The sequence below is a fragment of the Phyllostomus hastatus genome, unplaced genomic scaffold (genome assembly GCF_019186645.2).
Source record: "Phyllostomus hastatus isolate PE091 unplaced genomic scaffold, TTU_PhHast_1.1 phas_scaffold_442, whole genome shotgun sequence".
Lineage (NCBI taxonomy): Eukaryota > Metazoa > Chordata > Mammalia > Chiroptera > Phyllostomidae > Phyllostomus > Phyllostomus hastatus.
Genome location: NW_025334030.1, coordinates 6,306,755 through 6,319,990, shown reverse-complemented (window position 1 = coordinate 6,319,990; position 13,236 = coordinate 6,306,755). Strand labels below are relative to the sequence as shown.

Genomic DNA, 13,236 nt, shown 5'->3' with positions numbered 1-13,236 from the left:
CTTTATACGTAAAATAGTTAAAATGATAAATTTTGTATTATGCATTTTTAGTCACAACAAAAAATAGTGTAAAAAAACTATTCAACACCTGCAAAATTCTATTATTCTATCATGGTAGGGAATGGACTATGCTATTGGCTGAGTAATACAATAGTTGTATCAGAGGAAGTCACAAAAGCTCGGTGTGGATTCAGAGAAGGAAATCCCTTCAGGGAAGCTGGAAAGCATGTGGATACAAATGAACTGTCACATTTCAAATGTTTACCTTCTTCTTGTGAGTATATACCTGAATACTAAACAAAGGCACAATTTTTGAAGTTGTGCTCTTACCATCACAAACTGCCCAGCACTCATTCAGGGATCCTGTGGGAGCAGCCAGGCACTGGCTGGGTTGTGGGGACTGGAGTCAGGGGAAGGACAAGATCTATGGGTCTCCTGCACACACACATCACTTAGGGCAGGGGTCCCCAGTCCCTGGGCCACAGACCAGTACTGGTCCATGGCTTGTTAGGAACCGGGATGCAAGGGAAGCTTGCCTGAGCTCTGCCTACTGTCTTCATCCCCTCTCCCCCACACCTGTCTTCCATGACACTGGTCCCTGGTTGCTGGAAAAGTTGGGAACTGCTCTCTTGGGGGACACCTATATTAGTCAGGGCTCTAATTTCTTTGAGTACAAAGTCCTATGCAAAACTACAAAGCCATTAAAAATGAAAATACGTAAAAGGGAGAAAACTGTACTCGAACAATGACTAAAATAAAAAAAAATGAAAACACACTAGATAAACACCTGGTGATTTAATATAGCAAAGGAAACCTTTTAAAGTGGGTTTTAACATGTTGCAGCCAAACAAGTGTCTAAATTCTGGACTATGGGAAATTCATATTCATATTTAACAAGTTTACTTCATGAAAGTATTCCTCTGCAAAATGAGAAAAGTTACCTAACTTGTAATGATGGGGAAAAAATTATAATAGCACTTGAAATATTTAAACCAGATTTTCTCTGAATTTTTTACTTCAAACATCACTTTGTCATAAGCATGTATGCTAACGGATCTTTCTGTTACTCATTTCCTCCTGCCTGAGGCTTTTCCAGGGCTCTCTTCCCCACATCCTTCCTCTGGGTACTCAGGAAACCTCCCGTCCTCCTGGGAGCTCTGGGACTTAACTTCTAGGTTGTTTGGTGCTTCTGCCCAGTGTCTCCATAGAACCCTGTAGTTCTCCGTCGCTGCATGTGTACTTGACCGACCACCCTCCACTCCCTACCGGATTATCTGCCCCACAGGGTGGGAAACTGCTGGAGCATCCTCAGGCCCCAGAACAATGCCTTGCACAGAACAGGCCCCAATAAGTGATGAAGATACTTTTTAGCAAGGAAAGATGTTCTGTTAGCTGTAAAAATTGGGTTACAAGCCAGAGAGAATGAGTCCCTTTTTATGCTATGTATGATTATCATTCCTTACATCTGAATTTTTTTAAAGATTTTATTTATTTATTTTTAGAGAGGGAAGGGAAGGGAGATAGAGAGAGAGAGAGAGAAACATCAATGTGTGGTTGCTGGGGGTCATGGCCTGCAACCCAGGCATGTACCCTGACTGGGAATCGAACCTGCGACACTTTGGTTCGCAGCCTGCGCTCAATCCAGTGAGCTATGCCAGCCAGGGCCATTTATATCTGAATTTTAACATTTTCCTACAGTGAATAAGTATCACCTGCATAATTACAAAAGTAGTTACCAGAGTAAACAGAAGGAGAAATGACTAATAAAATCATTACCAATAACATCTACTAATAGCATCAGTTCAGAAACAAGTGAATTTCTTTTCCTTAAAACAAACTCAGGGTCACTGGAACATTAAAGCATTCGGTAAATATATATAAACTTTGGGGGAAGAAAGAAGTTTTATTTGTTCTAATCAACTTACTCCTCTTGGCTCCAACCATCCAACATCTCTACTGCCTCTATTAAACCAACTTTTGGGAATCGTTCAACCGAGGGGTTTGCGGTACTAAGGCTAATTCAAGTTGCTTTTCTGTTTGGAGATGCTGCACAAGGGAATCGGAAATAATTGGAGAAACGGGTTGAGCGGGCAGGGGTGGGGGTCAGGCGCTAGTGGCCACTTGGTAAAGTCTCACCCTCCAGGCTACAGGCCCCAGGCCTGGGGACCGGCGAGGTCAGAGCTACATCTCCGGCACAGGAGGGAAAGCCTTCCCTGGTTGGGTCGGTGCGGCTGGCAGAAAGGTGGTTTCTTATTTTCTCCCCGCCCTTAGATACCGAGTGCTCTCCCAGCGTACCCCACTAATCTACCTAGTCAACACCTCCAAGGCTCGCACGACCACGCAGCCTTTAGTAGGATCTGAACTGTGCCTGAGGTGGCCCTCACTTTATAGCCTTGACCCGCCGGGGGCCGCGGGAGACCCGCCAACACCGGATTTCCGGATGAAATAACTTGGGAGGCCGCTGGACCCGGTCTAGCGCCTGGACTTAGCCCTCCTCCCAGCCCCACAGCCGCAGCACCACCCGAGCCCCGCCTCGAACCCACTTCATCATCATCATCCTCAGGCTCCCGGTTCCCAGACCTCTCACTTCCCCGACCCCTCACCCTCGGCCCCCCGGTGCCCTTTCCATAGGCTGCTCTCACCTCTCCAGGACCACAGCGCCGCCGCGCGTTGCCAGGACAACGGGTGCTAGCCGAAAGCGGAAACAGCCGAGGTTAGCGACACAGACGCCGAGGCTCCCCGAAGCTCCACGAGAGGCCGGAAAGAACCGAAAACGATCGGGAACAGTCGTGCTGCTCGGAGGACTAGATTCCCCCGCGGGTTCCCTCCCGCGGCGAGTTCCACGGTCTCGCGGGATAGTTTTTCCCTATCCCAGCTTGTCTATAATCAGCAATGCTAGATAGGAAAAGAGGACCAAGAGGCCTGAGTATGCCGTTGTGCGCAGAGAAGGGAACTGGCGAAATTCCAGGGGTGACGGCGATGCAAAGTCTGTCGGAACCTGCTGCGGTAGTTACAGTTTTCCAACCGCGTCAGTCTGTCAGAGGGTGAAGGAAGGCAGCAGAGACTGTGGGGGAGAAACGGAACGCCATCTTCTTCGAGAGTACTCTCTTGTTAAACTTATTGTGAGGTCTTCTTTACTCAAGACCGTTTCTAGGCTCCGCTTCGTCTGACCTCAAGGAAGAGGTGGTGGTTCAAGAGTATTCTGAGAAAAGGCAATTGATTCGATATACTTCCTTGAAGTTACTAGATAATTGATCGCTTGCGTTCAATGCTTTTGGGGCCATATGGATGGATGTCTTTGGCGAGAAAATGCTAGCCAACGACACGGGTTCATCCCGTCCATTAGAAACCAACCTGATTTGGGGGGCAGACTGCATTCCTAAAGGCATTAACAACGTGCGCTCTGACCTTAACGGTCAGGGGTAAACTAACTTTGAAAAACAAAGCAATGTCAGATCATTAAAAAAAATAAAGTCACTAGAGCAAAAAGGTTCATTGTTAAACAACTGAAAAAATTTAGAAGAAAATGTAGGCACCACTGGATGAGTCGGGATAGGAGCCTACAAGGAAGATTGTTTTTAAAAAACCCACTTTCATAAATAATTTTTAAGGAATAAATTTGACTTGTAATATTGTGTAAACTTAAGGTATACAGTGATGTTGCTTTGATACATTTATATACTGTAATATGATTGTCCATATAGCTTATTTATCACATTACCAATTGCGGTACAGCCATGTCTGTATTCATTATATTGTGCATTTGATCTCTATGGCTTATTTACTACTCCCTACCAAGTTTGCATCCTTAAACACCATCACTCTTACCCCCCCCACACACACATAAATACTAGAATTAAGGAAAAGGGCCTAAATGTCCAGCACCATCCATTACGCCCAGTCTTCAAAAGCACACACTCAACCTAAGAAAGCGTGCGTTTAAGCGCCTCAGTTGCACTTCTATACTTTTTCTTTCGCGCCGGATTCAACACTCTGAGCTGAGGCGGTGTTTTCTTCTCACGCATCCGTCATATTGCCCTGACCAATCACAGCTAGGGCACTGAAACTATTGGCTGTCGATTCACCAATCCGGAGAGACGCACCAACCGCAAAGTCTCGAGGCGGTGTCACAACATTACTCGCGTCGTAGACTACCCTCCCGCCCCTACTTAGCGTCTGGGCGTGCCAGCGCGCGCGCCTGCAACTGGCCAATAGGAGAGCTCTTGAAGGGAGCTCCCGCTGAAAATTTCGGACGTGCTCGTCCCCGCGCGCGTTGCCCCTCCCCGTTCCGCGCGCCCGCCTACCGTGTCCCGCCCCGCGCTCCGCCCCTGCGGTCTCAGCCGGCCGCCGTAGCCGGAACTGCTGAGCGCGGCTGGTCGGGTCTCTGGGAGGCTGAGGGGCGGCGGTACTGGCTCCCGCAGCCCAGTCAGCCGTACCCCGGCTGCGGAGGGGACGTGCCGGGGTGAGCGTCACCCAGTGACTGTTTCCAAAGTGGGAGCACCACACCAGCGTCGCAGACTCGGTGCAGCCGGCGCTCCGGGCCCGGGGCTGCCCCGCCCGGCCGGATCTGAGGGCGCCGGGTAGGCCCCCGGGGGCCGGGGAAGCCTGGGTGCTGAGAGCCATTGATGAAAAAGGTAACCAGAGGCTGAAGTTCGAAAGGGGTAGGCCACCTCGACCGGCTCTTGTGGCAAGGCCGAGCTCCCCGCTGGATCGGAACTGCGGGAGAGCGGCCTGCGTCCTTGCAGCTGTGGTTACGCTCACGGTGCTTTGTCGGAGCTGCTTGGGGAGCGAAAATTGTTGTGTTGACAGCGCGCTTTGTGTGCAGCCAGAAATCGGCCCCAAAAGAGAGTTTTGCTTTTTCCTAAATGAAACGTGACAAACGGCGTCGAGCGGAGATTGGGGTTGAGGCGATTCCACCTCTGCGCACGTTCTAGAAGTAATGTTGGAAGTGTTAGTAAGAGGTATCCATTTTCGTGTTTCCCCTCAACCTTAGAGGAAAATTCTGAAATGTATCGATATCCTTTTAATTCTGAAAAGCCGTATCCTTCTATGTTTAATTCAGTGTCTTAACATTCAATCTGACAAAGGGGCAAATTATTCTGCTGTGGCTGATGAATGCTTTGCCTGAGTCCTGGCTTGACTGTGGGTAGCTTTGGGATGATAGGCCCCTGGGAAGTGGGGTTCTCCACGTGATACACCAGAAAAGGGTTCTTTGATATACATTCAGCTTTCTTAAGTAGAAATGGGTAGGTTGAGACATGAATAGTGAGAAGTTCTTTAAGTTTGGGTGTTTGTCCGGTGTGATTCTGTTCCTTGGCAGTGTTTTGTCTTGTTTTGTTTTAACTACAGTGAATTCAAATGACATATACAACAGATGAAAACTGGAGATTTTTTTTTGTGACAGAATACATGAGAGCAGTAGTAGGTATTACTCTAAGTTTTACTCATTTGCAAACCTTTCTATGAAAGGTCCTTGCTCGCCCTTGTTACTCTATATTATTAGCCTGGATGCCTTGTGCTCGTTTTCTTTTTAATGGAATGGTAATGTTCCTGTCCTCAGTTGTGTTGAGCTGGTCAAACACAGTTTGGGCATAGCGTCAACACCTGTTGAGGAATCTAACATTTCTCTTTCTTGCTACATCACATGTACACATTACTGTTTCTGGGCTTATACTGTGGATAGGTGCCTGATTATCTCCGCTTATTTTTGAGTAGGTCTGCTTCTTGGGCTGCATTTTCAGTCATCACATTTTGTTGTTGACATTTCACACAGTTGTGGGGAACAAAGTTAATGCAAGCATTTTATTAGTGGATACTAAGAGTTTTAACACAATTCTGTTCTACCCATTCTTGCATTTGGACCTGGACGTAACTGGGCTGCCCCTTTCATGGGTGGATCCAACCTGTTCCATGCAACAGGCTCCTTTGTTGCCAACAAAACAAAACAAAACCAAAAAACATTTTAATTTCGTAAATCTCCGCTGCGGCACACATCTCCCACCCTGGGAAGCAAGATTCCCAGAAACCCTGAGCTTGTTTTTCTTTATGTCTGTTTAAAAATAAGCAGGCAGACAGGCAGCCGCGGGCCACTACGGAGTTCTCTGTGAACGCAGGTGAGCCCGCGCCTCTCCCCTGCCAGGGTGGATCCGGGCCCCTCTCACCGCTCTGGAGCCAACTTTGGGGGCCGGCGTGCGGGGCAGGTGCGCTGGCCAGGTGCCACGCGCCTTTTCGAGGTCGAGAAGGGGTGGAGTCGGGGGGCGAGGGTGCCGAGGCCCGGCCGGCCCAGGCAGCCCAGGGAGCGAGGCCGACGCGCAGGCTGCTCGCCTCGCAGGTCGTGAACTGCGCCCCGCTGGGTAAGTGGCTTCGGGCTGCGACGCTGGGACCCAAGAAGCGAACCTCGAATCCCGGGCCCGGGTCCCTTTGGGCCCTGGATCTCTTTCGACCCCGACGGGTTGGGGCGCCTTGCGGGCATGGCCGTCTGGGCGCGGCCCCCGAGCTGCCGCCCGCCTCCCCTGGCGCCTCCGTGTCCTAGGCCACGGGGTCTGGGTGGGGGGCCTGGGCTAGGGTTCGGGGTTCGGGGTGGCTGACTCGGCCGGCTGGCAGCGGGCGGGCCGTGGGAGGACCTGGAACAAACAACGGCGGCCATGTTGAGAGGGAGGCGGGCGGCTAAACTTCGCAGCGGCTTCAGGCTGTGCCTGCCTCACCAGGGCCCCTCTCCTCTCCCGCAGGATGACAGTGAAGTTGGGAGACGGCGGCGGCGGGGAGGAAGGGCTCAAGAGGCTGGGCAAGAGGGCAGCCGATGAGGACGCACTGGAGGGAGAGGGGGCCGGTGGTGGGGACGCGGCCGAAGACAGCGGTGGCACAAAGAGGGACAGCAAGACCCCCCGAGGCGGCGGCCCCCCGGCCCCCGAGGGCGGCCCACAGGCCCCGTCCCCACCGCCCTCCTGCCCCCAGGACCAGCACCACTTCCTACGGTCCAGCGTGAGGCCACAAAGCAAAAGGCTCAGGAAGGACTCGTCAGGCGCCGGGGGGAGCAGCAGCGCCAGCAGCTCTGGGCCTCGCGGAAAAGGTACGGGGGCCCCAGCCCCTTCCCAGGGTGTGCCCTGTGTTCACCTTCGGGCCTCCACTGCAGCTCCATCAGGATCACCCACCCCCGAAATTGTCCCACATTTGGGGTGGCACTCTTGGAGGGGACGTGCCCTTTTTCTTCTCCAAATAGGCTGCTTTTTCCTATATTTAAACTATGCTATAAGAGGCAGTAAGTATCCTTTCTTGGAGCAAGTACAATCGATTCCTGAAGGTTACCCCCCGCCCCTAAAGAATCATTGATAATTTAGGCTATTTTGTACAGCACACAATAGTTTGGAAATGGAGAGAGAAAATACCTGTGGTGTCTTTGCCGGATGTCAGATGGTGGAAATACAACAAAAGAATGGGCTTTAGAGACTCATTTGGGGGAAGTTTCTAAACATTAGCTCATTTGGGGGAAGATTGATAAGACACCAAAAATATCCCCCGGGGTCTGACTTGGCCTCTTCACCTTCTGCTTAAGTATTCTAGGCTCAAAAGTTATTCAAGGCTTCAAGACAAGGTTTCTGTGCCTTGGAAAGTCTCTCTCGTAGGGTAGCAGGTAGTAAAAACATTTGTGGCCTGATTTAAAAGAACAGCAGCTTGTTTATCATGGTATTCTGGGGTGACTGAGAATATTAGAGCTTTTCTGGGGTCCCTACCAAAATAATAAGAAAACCATGTGTCAATTTTGCTCCTGATATGCTAGTTCTTCATTGTTTTCTTTTATCTGCTTTTTTTTTTCCCAGTATTTTGCTTTTCCTTAATTGTACAAATGAATTGCTCTTAACATCTTTTTTGTTTCAGGTCAAAGTTTGTAGCACTTTGGTAGATAGCAAATATAATGTAAATTTCCAGTGAGTTTTGCATGAAAACACTTGAATTTAGCTCCTTAGGAAATGGTCTTTTAAATTTATTAGATGATCCCGATAGTTTTAAAAAGAAATAGTTTAGATGCTAACAGAGAACCCATTTTACAGATCTCTGTTAAATGTATGTGATTAAACTTGCTTTTCTCTGTCTCATTCTCAGCTGAGGACTGGCTTCTGAAATCATGGCCTTACTAATTTTTTGGTAAAGAATTTTGATGTTAGTGCTTAAGATGTAAGTATAAGGTAATTTAGTATATTTCAGAAACTAAAACTTGCCTCATAAATTTATTTTGGATGTGATAGTTGCTGATTGATTAGGAAAATATTGTTTTCCTGGCTTTGTTTTGTAAAAAATAGTTTTTCCATTCCTAGTTACAGGTGTGTCTTAAGTTATCAAGTGTAAGCTCCTGGGGTGCCTTGAGAGTTTGTTTGTAGCTTCAGAAGCCCTGAATCTGGAGTTCAGTCAGAATATACAGCCTTGTCACACTAGCCCTCTGACCTTGGTCTACTCACTTGACCTCTTGAATATGCTTTTCCACCAGAGGCGTCCTCACCTGTGAAATGAGAAACAGCAGTGACTGCTCACTGCTCCACTCTCTGAAGTATGGCAGCTAAGATGAGATGAGGTGCTGGTGTAGAAGCACTCTCACCTGTAAATGGCTACCTGTGTGTAAGGTGCTAACGCTTGAGTGGTCAGTTACATTTCTGACAGGTAATTAGGGGAAGTTTCCTTCACTTGCATAGTTGAGTAGGACTAGCTCAGAGGGAAAATGTTTCCTGGATTAGCCACCAGTCAGGTCCTTGGTGCTTCTGTGATTAGTTCCTGTCCCCAGTGTGTGGCTTGGAGAAACCATTGCCTTTCTGTTAGTAAAGTGGAAATGTGTTAGAATTTGTGCTTCTTGCAACTTACGCAGTTTCTTAGCAAAAAAATACTTCTTTAAGTAAAATAATAAAGCTGTACTGAAGAGGAGTAGGAAGTGTGTCTCTTTTCCTTCACAATTTCTCAGCCAGCATCAGGCCTTTAGCTCCTCATGACTGTGCTCTGAGCTTGGGCTACCAGGGTCCTTGGGATGCACTTCTTCACACCCAGGACCCCAAAATGTCCCCCTTCTTATGCCTCAGAGCAACCTCTGCTCCCTTGACATCTCCATTAACAGTCAGAAAAGAAGGTCATGTGACAGCATGCTCCCAACCTTTGAAAAGCATCCTTAGAGTAGCATTTGTCTTACACACTATGGAAATTTCCAATTGGGGCGGTGAGCGTAGATTGGTAAGGAAATGAACACTATAGCAAGTCCTCAAATTCCATTCCTATTATCATGGTGATGAGATGCCCTTGGAATATCACTTTTGTTTATATCAATCAGCCTGTGGTAAAATCAGTTTCATTGCATGTCATTTCACTTGAAGTGGCAAAACTTATCAATGATGTTAAGTAAGGACTTCTGTGCTGGCATTTTTATTTTTTCTCTTCAGAAAAATATAATTTTTGTTAGGCTTAAGGAATAATCACAGTCCAGTCATTGGAGATTCCTTTGATTACTTACTGTTCTTGCCAGTTTTAGTCTTAAGGGTTGTGAGAATCTTGCAGTGAGTTTGGAAAAGAGTGGAGAAAAAGAAGTCCTCCTCATTTTATTCCTGTCCACAACTGTGTCTTCTTTCTCTATAACAACAGACTCTTGTCAACTTAAATAAAAAATAACTTTTTCTAGTATAATTTGAATTCACTTTGAATTATAAGGGGAAAGTAGCTAAGATTTAGCACCTATGTGCCAGGCATCATGCATCTCTTACTTTACCATTAAACTTTCTTTTAAGATTTTATTTATTTATTTTTAGAGAAGGGAAGGGAAGGAGAAAGAGAGAGAGAAAAACATCAATGTGCCTCTCAAGCGCCCCTTACTGGGGACCTGGCCCGCAACCCAGGCATGTGCCCTGACTGGGAATCCAATCGGTGACTCTTTGGTTCATAGGCTGGTGTTCAGTCCACTGAGCCACACCAGCCAAGGCTACATTACCATTAAATAGGTGCAGAGACTGATGTTTGTTGTTTAAATAATGTACGTAACCTAAGCAGAAGGTAAGCGGCAGATGAGAAACCAGTGGATCTGCCTGATGCAAAAACAAATGTTCCTGTAGCCCTGCTGTGCTGCCCTGAGTGACTGGAGGACACATTTGAGACCGAAACCCAGAATTCACAGATCTGTGAGAGCATGGGCCAGGAGACAGAGCCCCTGATGCCCTTCCCTCCTTGTGAGTTCAATTCTGGGTGAACTAGTGCCTCCTGGTTTCTTTGTCTATAAATGAGGATAGTGTCAGTACGTGGCTCAGCACAGTAGATACTGTACCAAGGCCCTAAAGGCTGTGCTTAATGGACTTTCAGTGCTTCTCTGGGTGAAATGTGCTTGACTTTGGGATCTGGGGCTGTAGCCTGAATCTGAGCTGGTGGACAGGCAAGGGGGAGTCCCTGTGGGGAGGAGGTAGGGGGTAGGGGTCGCAAGCATGCTGCCAAGCTGCCATCTTGTCAGGACAGTGGGGCTGAGGCAGTGCCTATGATGGGATAGAGCCAGACCCTTGTTTTCATTGTGTCCTGTGTCCTCTCCCCCTACCCCCGAACTCGCCTTCCCCTCGTCGTGGGAGTTAGTCACAAAACACACCATCTCCACAATTGGGCCGCGTTGGCTGACTTTACTGTGCTTCTGCTTAAGAATTAGTAAATCACTGTACTTATATTTTGCATAATCTTGGGCTGCCTGCAGTTTCTTTGTGTTTTTAAAAGCTGTCTTATGAAGTATCTCACCCTTATTTGGTCAACTTTAGAGAGACTGAAATCATGAGAAAGAGGTTTGAACCAGCAGTCAGGACAGTCGGCTTCTCTCCCCGAGCTGCTGAATGGCTGGTTCAGCTGTGGGGCAAAGGAAGAGTTGCTCAATGTGCCCAAACCTTAGGTTCCTTACTTGCAAAATGTGTCTGGTGAGGTAGTGGCTTAAAGTTCTGTTCACCTTAACACTCAGGGATGAAGAAGTCCATTGTACAGAATGGATTTGGGTCCTGTGTGTCTTCTCAGGAGAGTGTTGTGGGAGGTAGATTGCCTGAAATGAGAATAGTTCTGTATCTGGTGGGCTCTGCTTATTAGCCTTGCCTTTCAGAGAGCACTGGGCAGGGTATGGCCAGCGTGCATACTCTTCCCTCCAGGTGCGGGACTACCTGAGTGCCTGGTGCCGCTCCACCTTTTGTCTGTACTGCCTTCACTCTCATTGTCCCTTCACCACGGCATCGGGGTCGGCCCAGGCAGCTGGATAGAGTACAGCTGTGCTTACTGCAAAGTCCCTGCCCTCCATACTTGTCTGGGGGAAGATACCTCAGACGGTCACCACAGCACTGTGGTTCTTCCTGGTTCAATTCAGTAGATGACATTTAATAAAGTCAAGTGCAATGATGACTGCATGAAGCCACCATGGCCACCTAGGTTGGAATGTCAGGCCGTGTTGAAAGGCATCAGACCTCATTGGAAAAAGAGGAGAATGGGGAGGCTGACTCTGACTCTGTCCAGTGCACAGTGGCACACCCCATGTGACGGCTGCACACAACGGAACACACCGTAACCCTTCCACGTGGTCCTACTGTGTGACATACACCCCCTATGCACAAAAGACCTATGTGTGGCCCAGGCCACTTCAAAGATAGGTCATGATGGAACTATGCAGAACACAGGAAAAGTTTAAACCAGAGGTTGTTGGTAAATTAGTAAGTTACACAGATTGCGTTTGCTTCATGTAAAGGATATGGATAGATAGTATAGATGAGTAGACGAAGTAACACTTGAATATTGGTTTGAGCTAAATTTTCCTTTGACTTTATGTCAAGCCAAAACCATAATGACTTTTAATGTCAAACTAATGTCATTTCTGTGGTGTCTGGCTGTCTTTGGAATTATCTTTTGCCAACCAAATATACTTTACAGAGTTTTCATTTTATGTGGTACAGTTGTGTCTTTTTTAGATTATATGCAGGTACAAAAATAACAGGAATGATTTCAGATAGTAGAGTCACAAATGTAAAAATTAGCTGTGTGCATAGAAGAGGGTGGTGCACAGAAGCATTTTTTCATGTTAAGTAACTGAAGTGTTCTTAGCACTGGAGAACAGTGAGAAATGCTACGTAAAAAAAGAGAGAGAAGATATTCCCAAGTATTTGTAATTTGGGTGGGATATCAAGAATTACCTACAGAAGACCATTAGAAGTCTTTACAGTATTTGAAGAAGAGGACATATGTTCTAAAAAAACAGTGGGGTTTCAGTTGTATTTTTCTCAAATGTTTGTGGGCAGAGGGGGGACAGTCTTGGATAGAGGCCAGCCCTGGTTTGTAGTGTTAAGGATGCCGAGCCTTGGACGGTGCCAAGGACTGGAGATGCTGTGGAGACACCCAGGATGCAGAGGTGACTGGGCCATGTTCTGGGACCAGCAGGTTCCAGGTTATCTTCAGGTCACAGAAGAGGATGTCACAGAGGCTGGGAACCCTGGAGAGGGCCTCTGACCTCCTGACTGGAGCATCTGCACTGGCTCTCAGAGACTGCGTGTCAAGCATTTGGGAAGAGTCCTCCTCGTTGAACACTTACATGTGGAGTAGCTTTCTGAAGACAGATGGGATAGTGTGGTGTGAGTGACAACAGGAGCCGCCCATAGGACGGCATTGACATTCACCTGTTTAGGTGATAGTCTTAGTGGAGACTGGCTGGTACGTTTTTCTCTGTGTGGCCCAGTAGAGAGGGTGTCCCCTCAATCACATCTGGGTTCTAAAAGCAAAGGTGGCCGTTCCAGCCTCTGACACGAATGACACGTATTATGAGAAGCTCAGAAGCACCTGTGGGAGATCTTGGCAATTTTGTCTCCTGTCTTGACCACGGTGTTTTGTGACCTGAGGAGGATTTATGGGGACAGAGCAGTCGGCTTCTGAGGGGTTCCTGCTTTCTCACACCATGGATGCAGGTGATAGGAAGCGTTCCTGTGCCAGGGTGGGAGGCAGAATTCTTAGAGACACACTTCCATGAGCTGAACTTGAACCATCTTCTAGCTGAGAATGGCTCATGTGTCTTCTCGTCCCAGGACATTATGGAATACCTTGCATTTGGTGGGTCTGTTCCTATCAGGTTTTTAATGTTCCGAACCCTTGGAAGGAAGTTCACCAAATTACAAGGGAAAGCTCAGGACAACAAGTCATTGTATGACGTGACTGATTGTCCTCACATCTTGTGTCTTACCCAAGGTAAGTCACACAGTTCTGGTTTTAGAGATA

General features: G+C 47.8%; 2 protein-coding genes across 4 annotated transcripts in view; one reads left to right on the top strand and one right to left on the bottom strand.

Annotated features, from left to right (window-relative positions):
• Window positions 1-2,740, bottom strand: part of IFT140 (intraflagellar transport 140) — a 98,025-nt gene extending 95,285 nt beyond the window's left edge. Inside the window, exon 1 of one of the 2 annotated variants that reach the window (XM_045820917.1) lies at window positions 2,643-2,740. The gene's annotated coding sequence lies outside the window, so the exon portion shown is untranslated. Of the gene's footprint in view, window positions 1-2,136; window positions 2,201-2,642 lie in introns of those variants that run through there. The other variant, XM_045820918.1, reaches the window with a different exon arrangement.
• A 1,615-nt stretch (window positions 2,741-4,355) lies between these two features.
• CRAMP1 (cramped chromatin regulator homolog 1) overlaps window positions 4,356-13,236 on the top strand; it is a 63,508-nt gene continuing 54,627 nt past the window's right edge. Inside the window, exons 1-2 of one of the 2 annotated variants that reach the window (XM_045820727.1) lie at window positions 4,356-4,634; window positions 6,729-7,069. In XM_045820727.1, coding sequence (XP_045676683.1) covers window positions 6,730-7,069 — 340 coding nt within the window. In that variant the 5' untranslated portion in view covers window positions 4,356-4,634; window position 6,729. Of the gene's footprint in view, window positions 4,635-6,248; window positions 6,354-6,728; window positions 7,070-13,236 lie in introns of those variants that run through there. The other variant, XM_045820728.1, reaches the window with a different exon arrangement.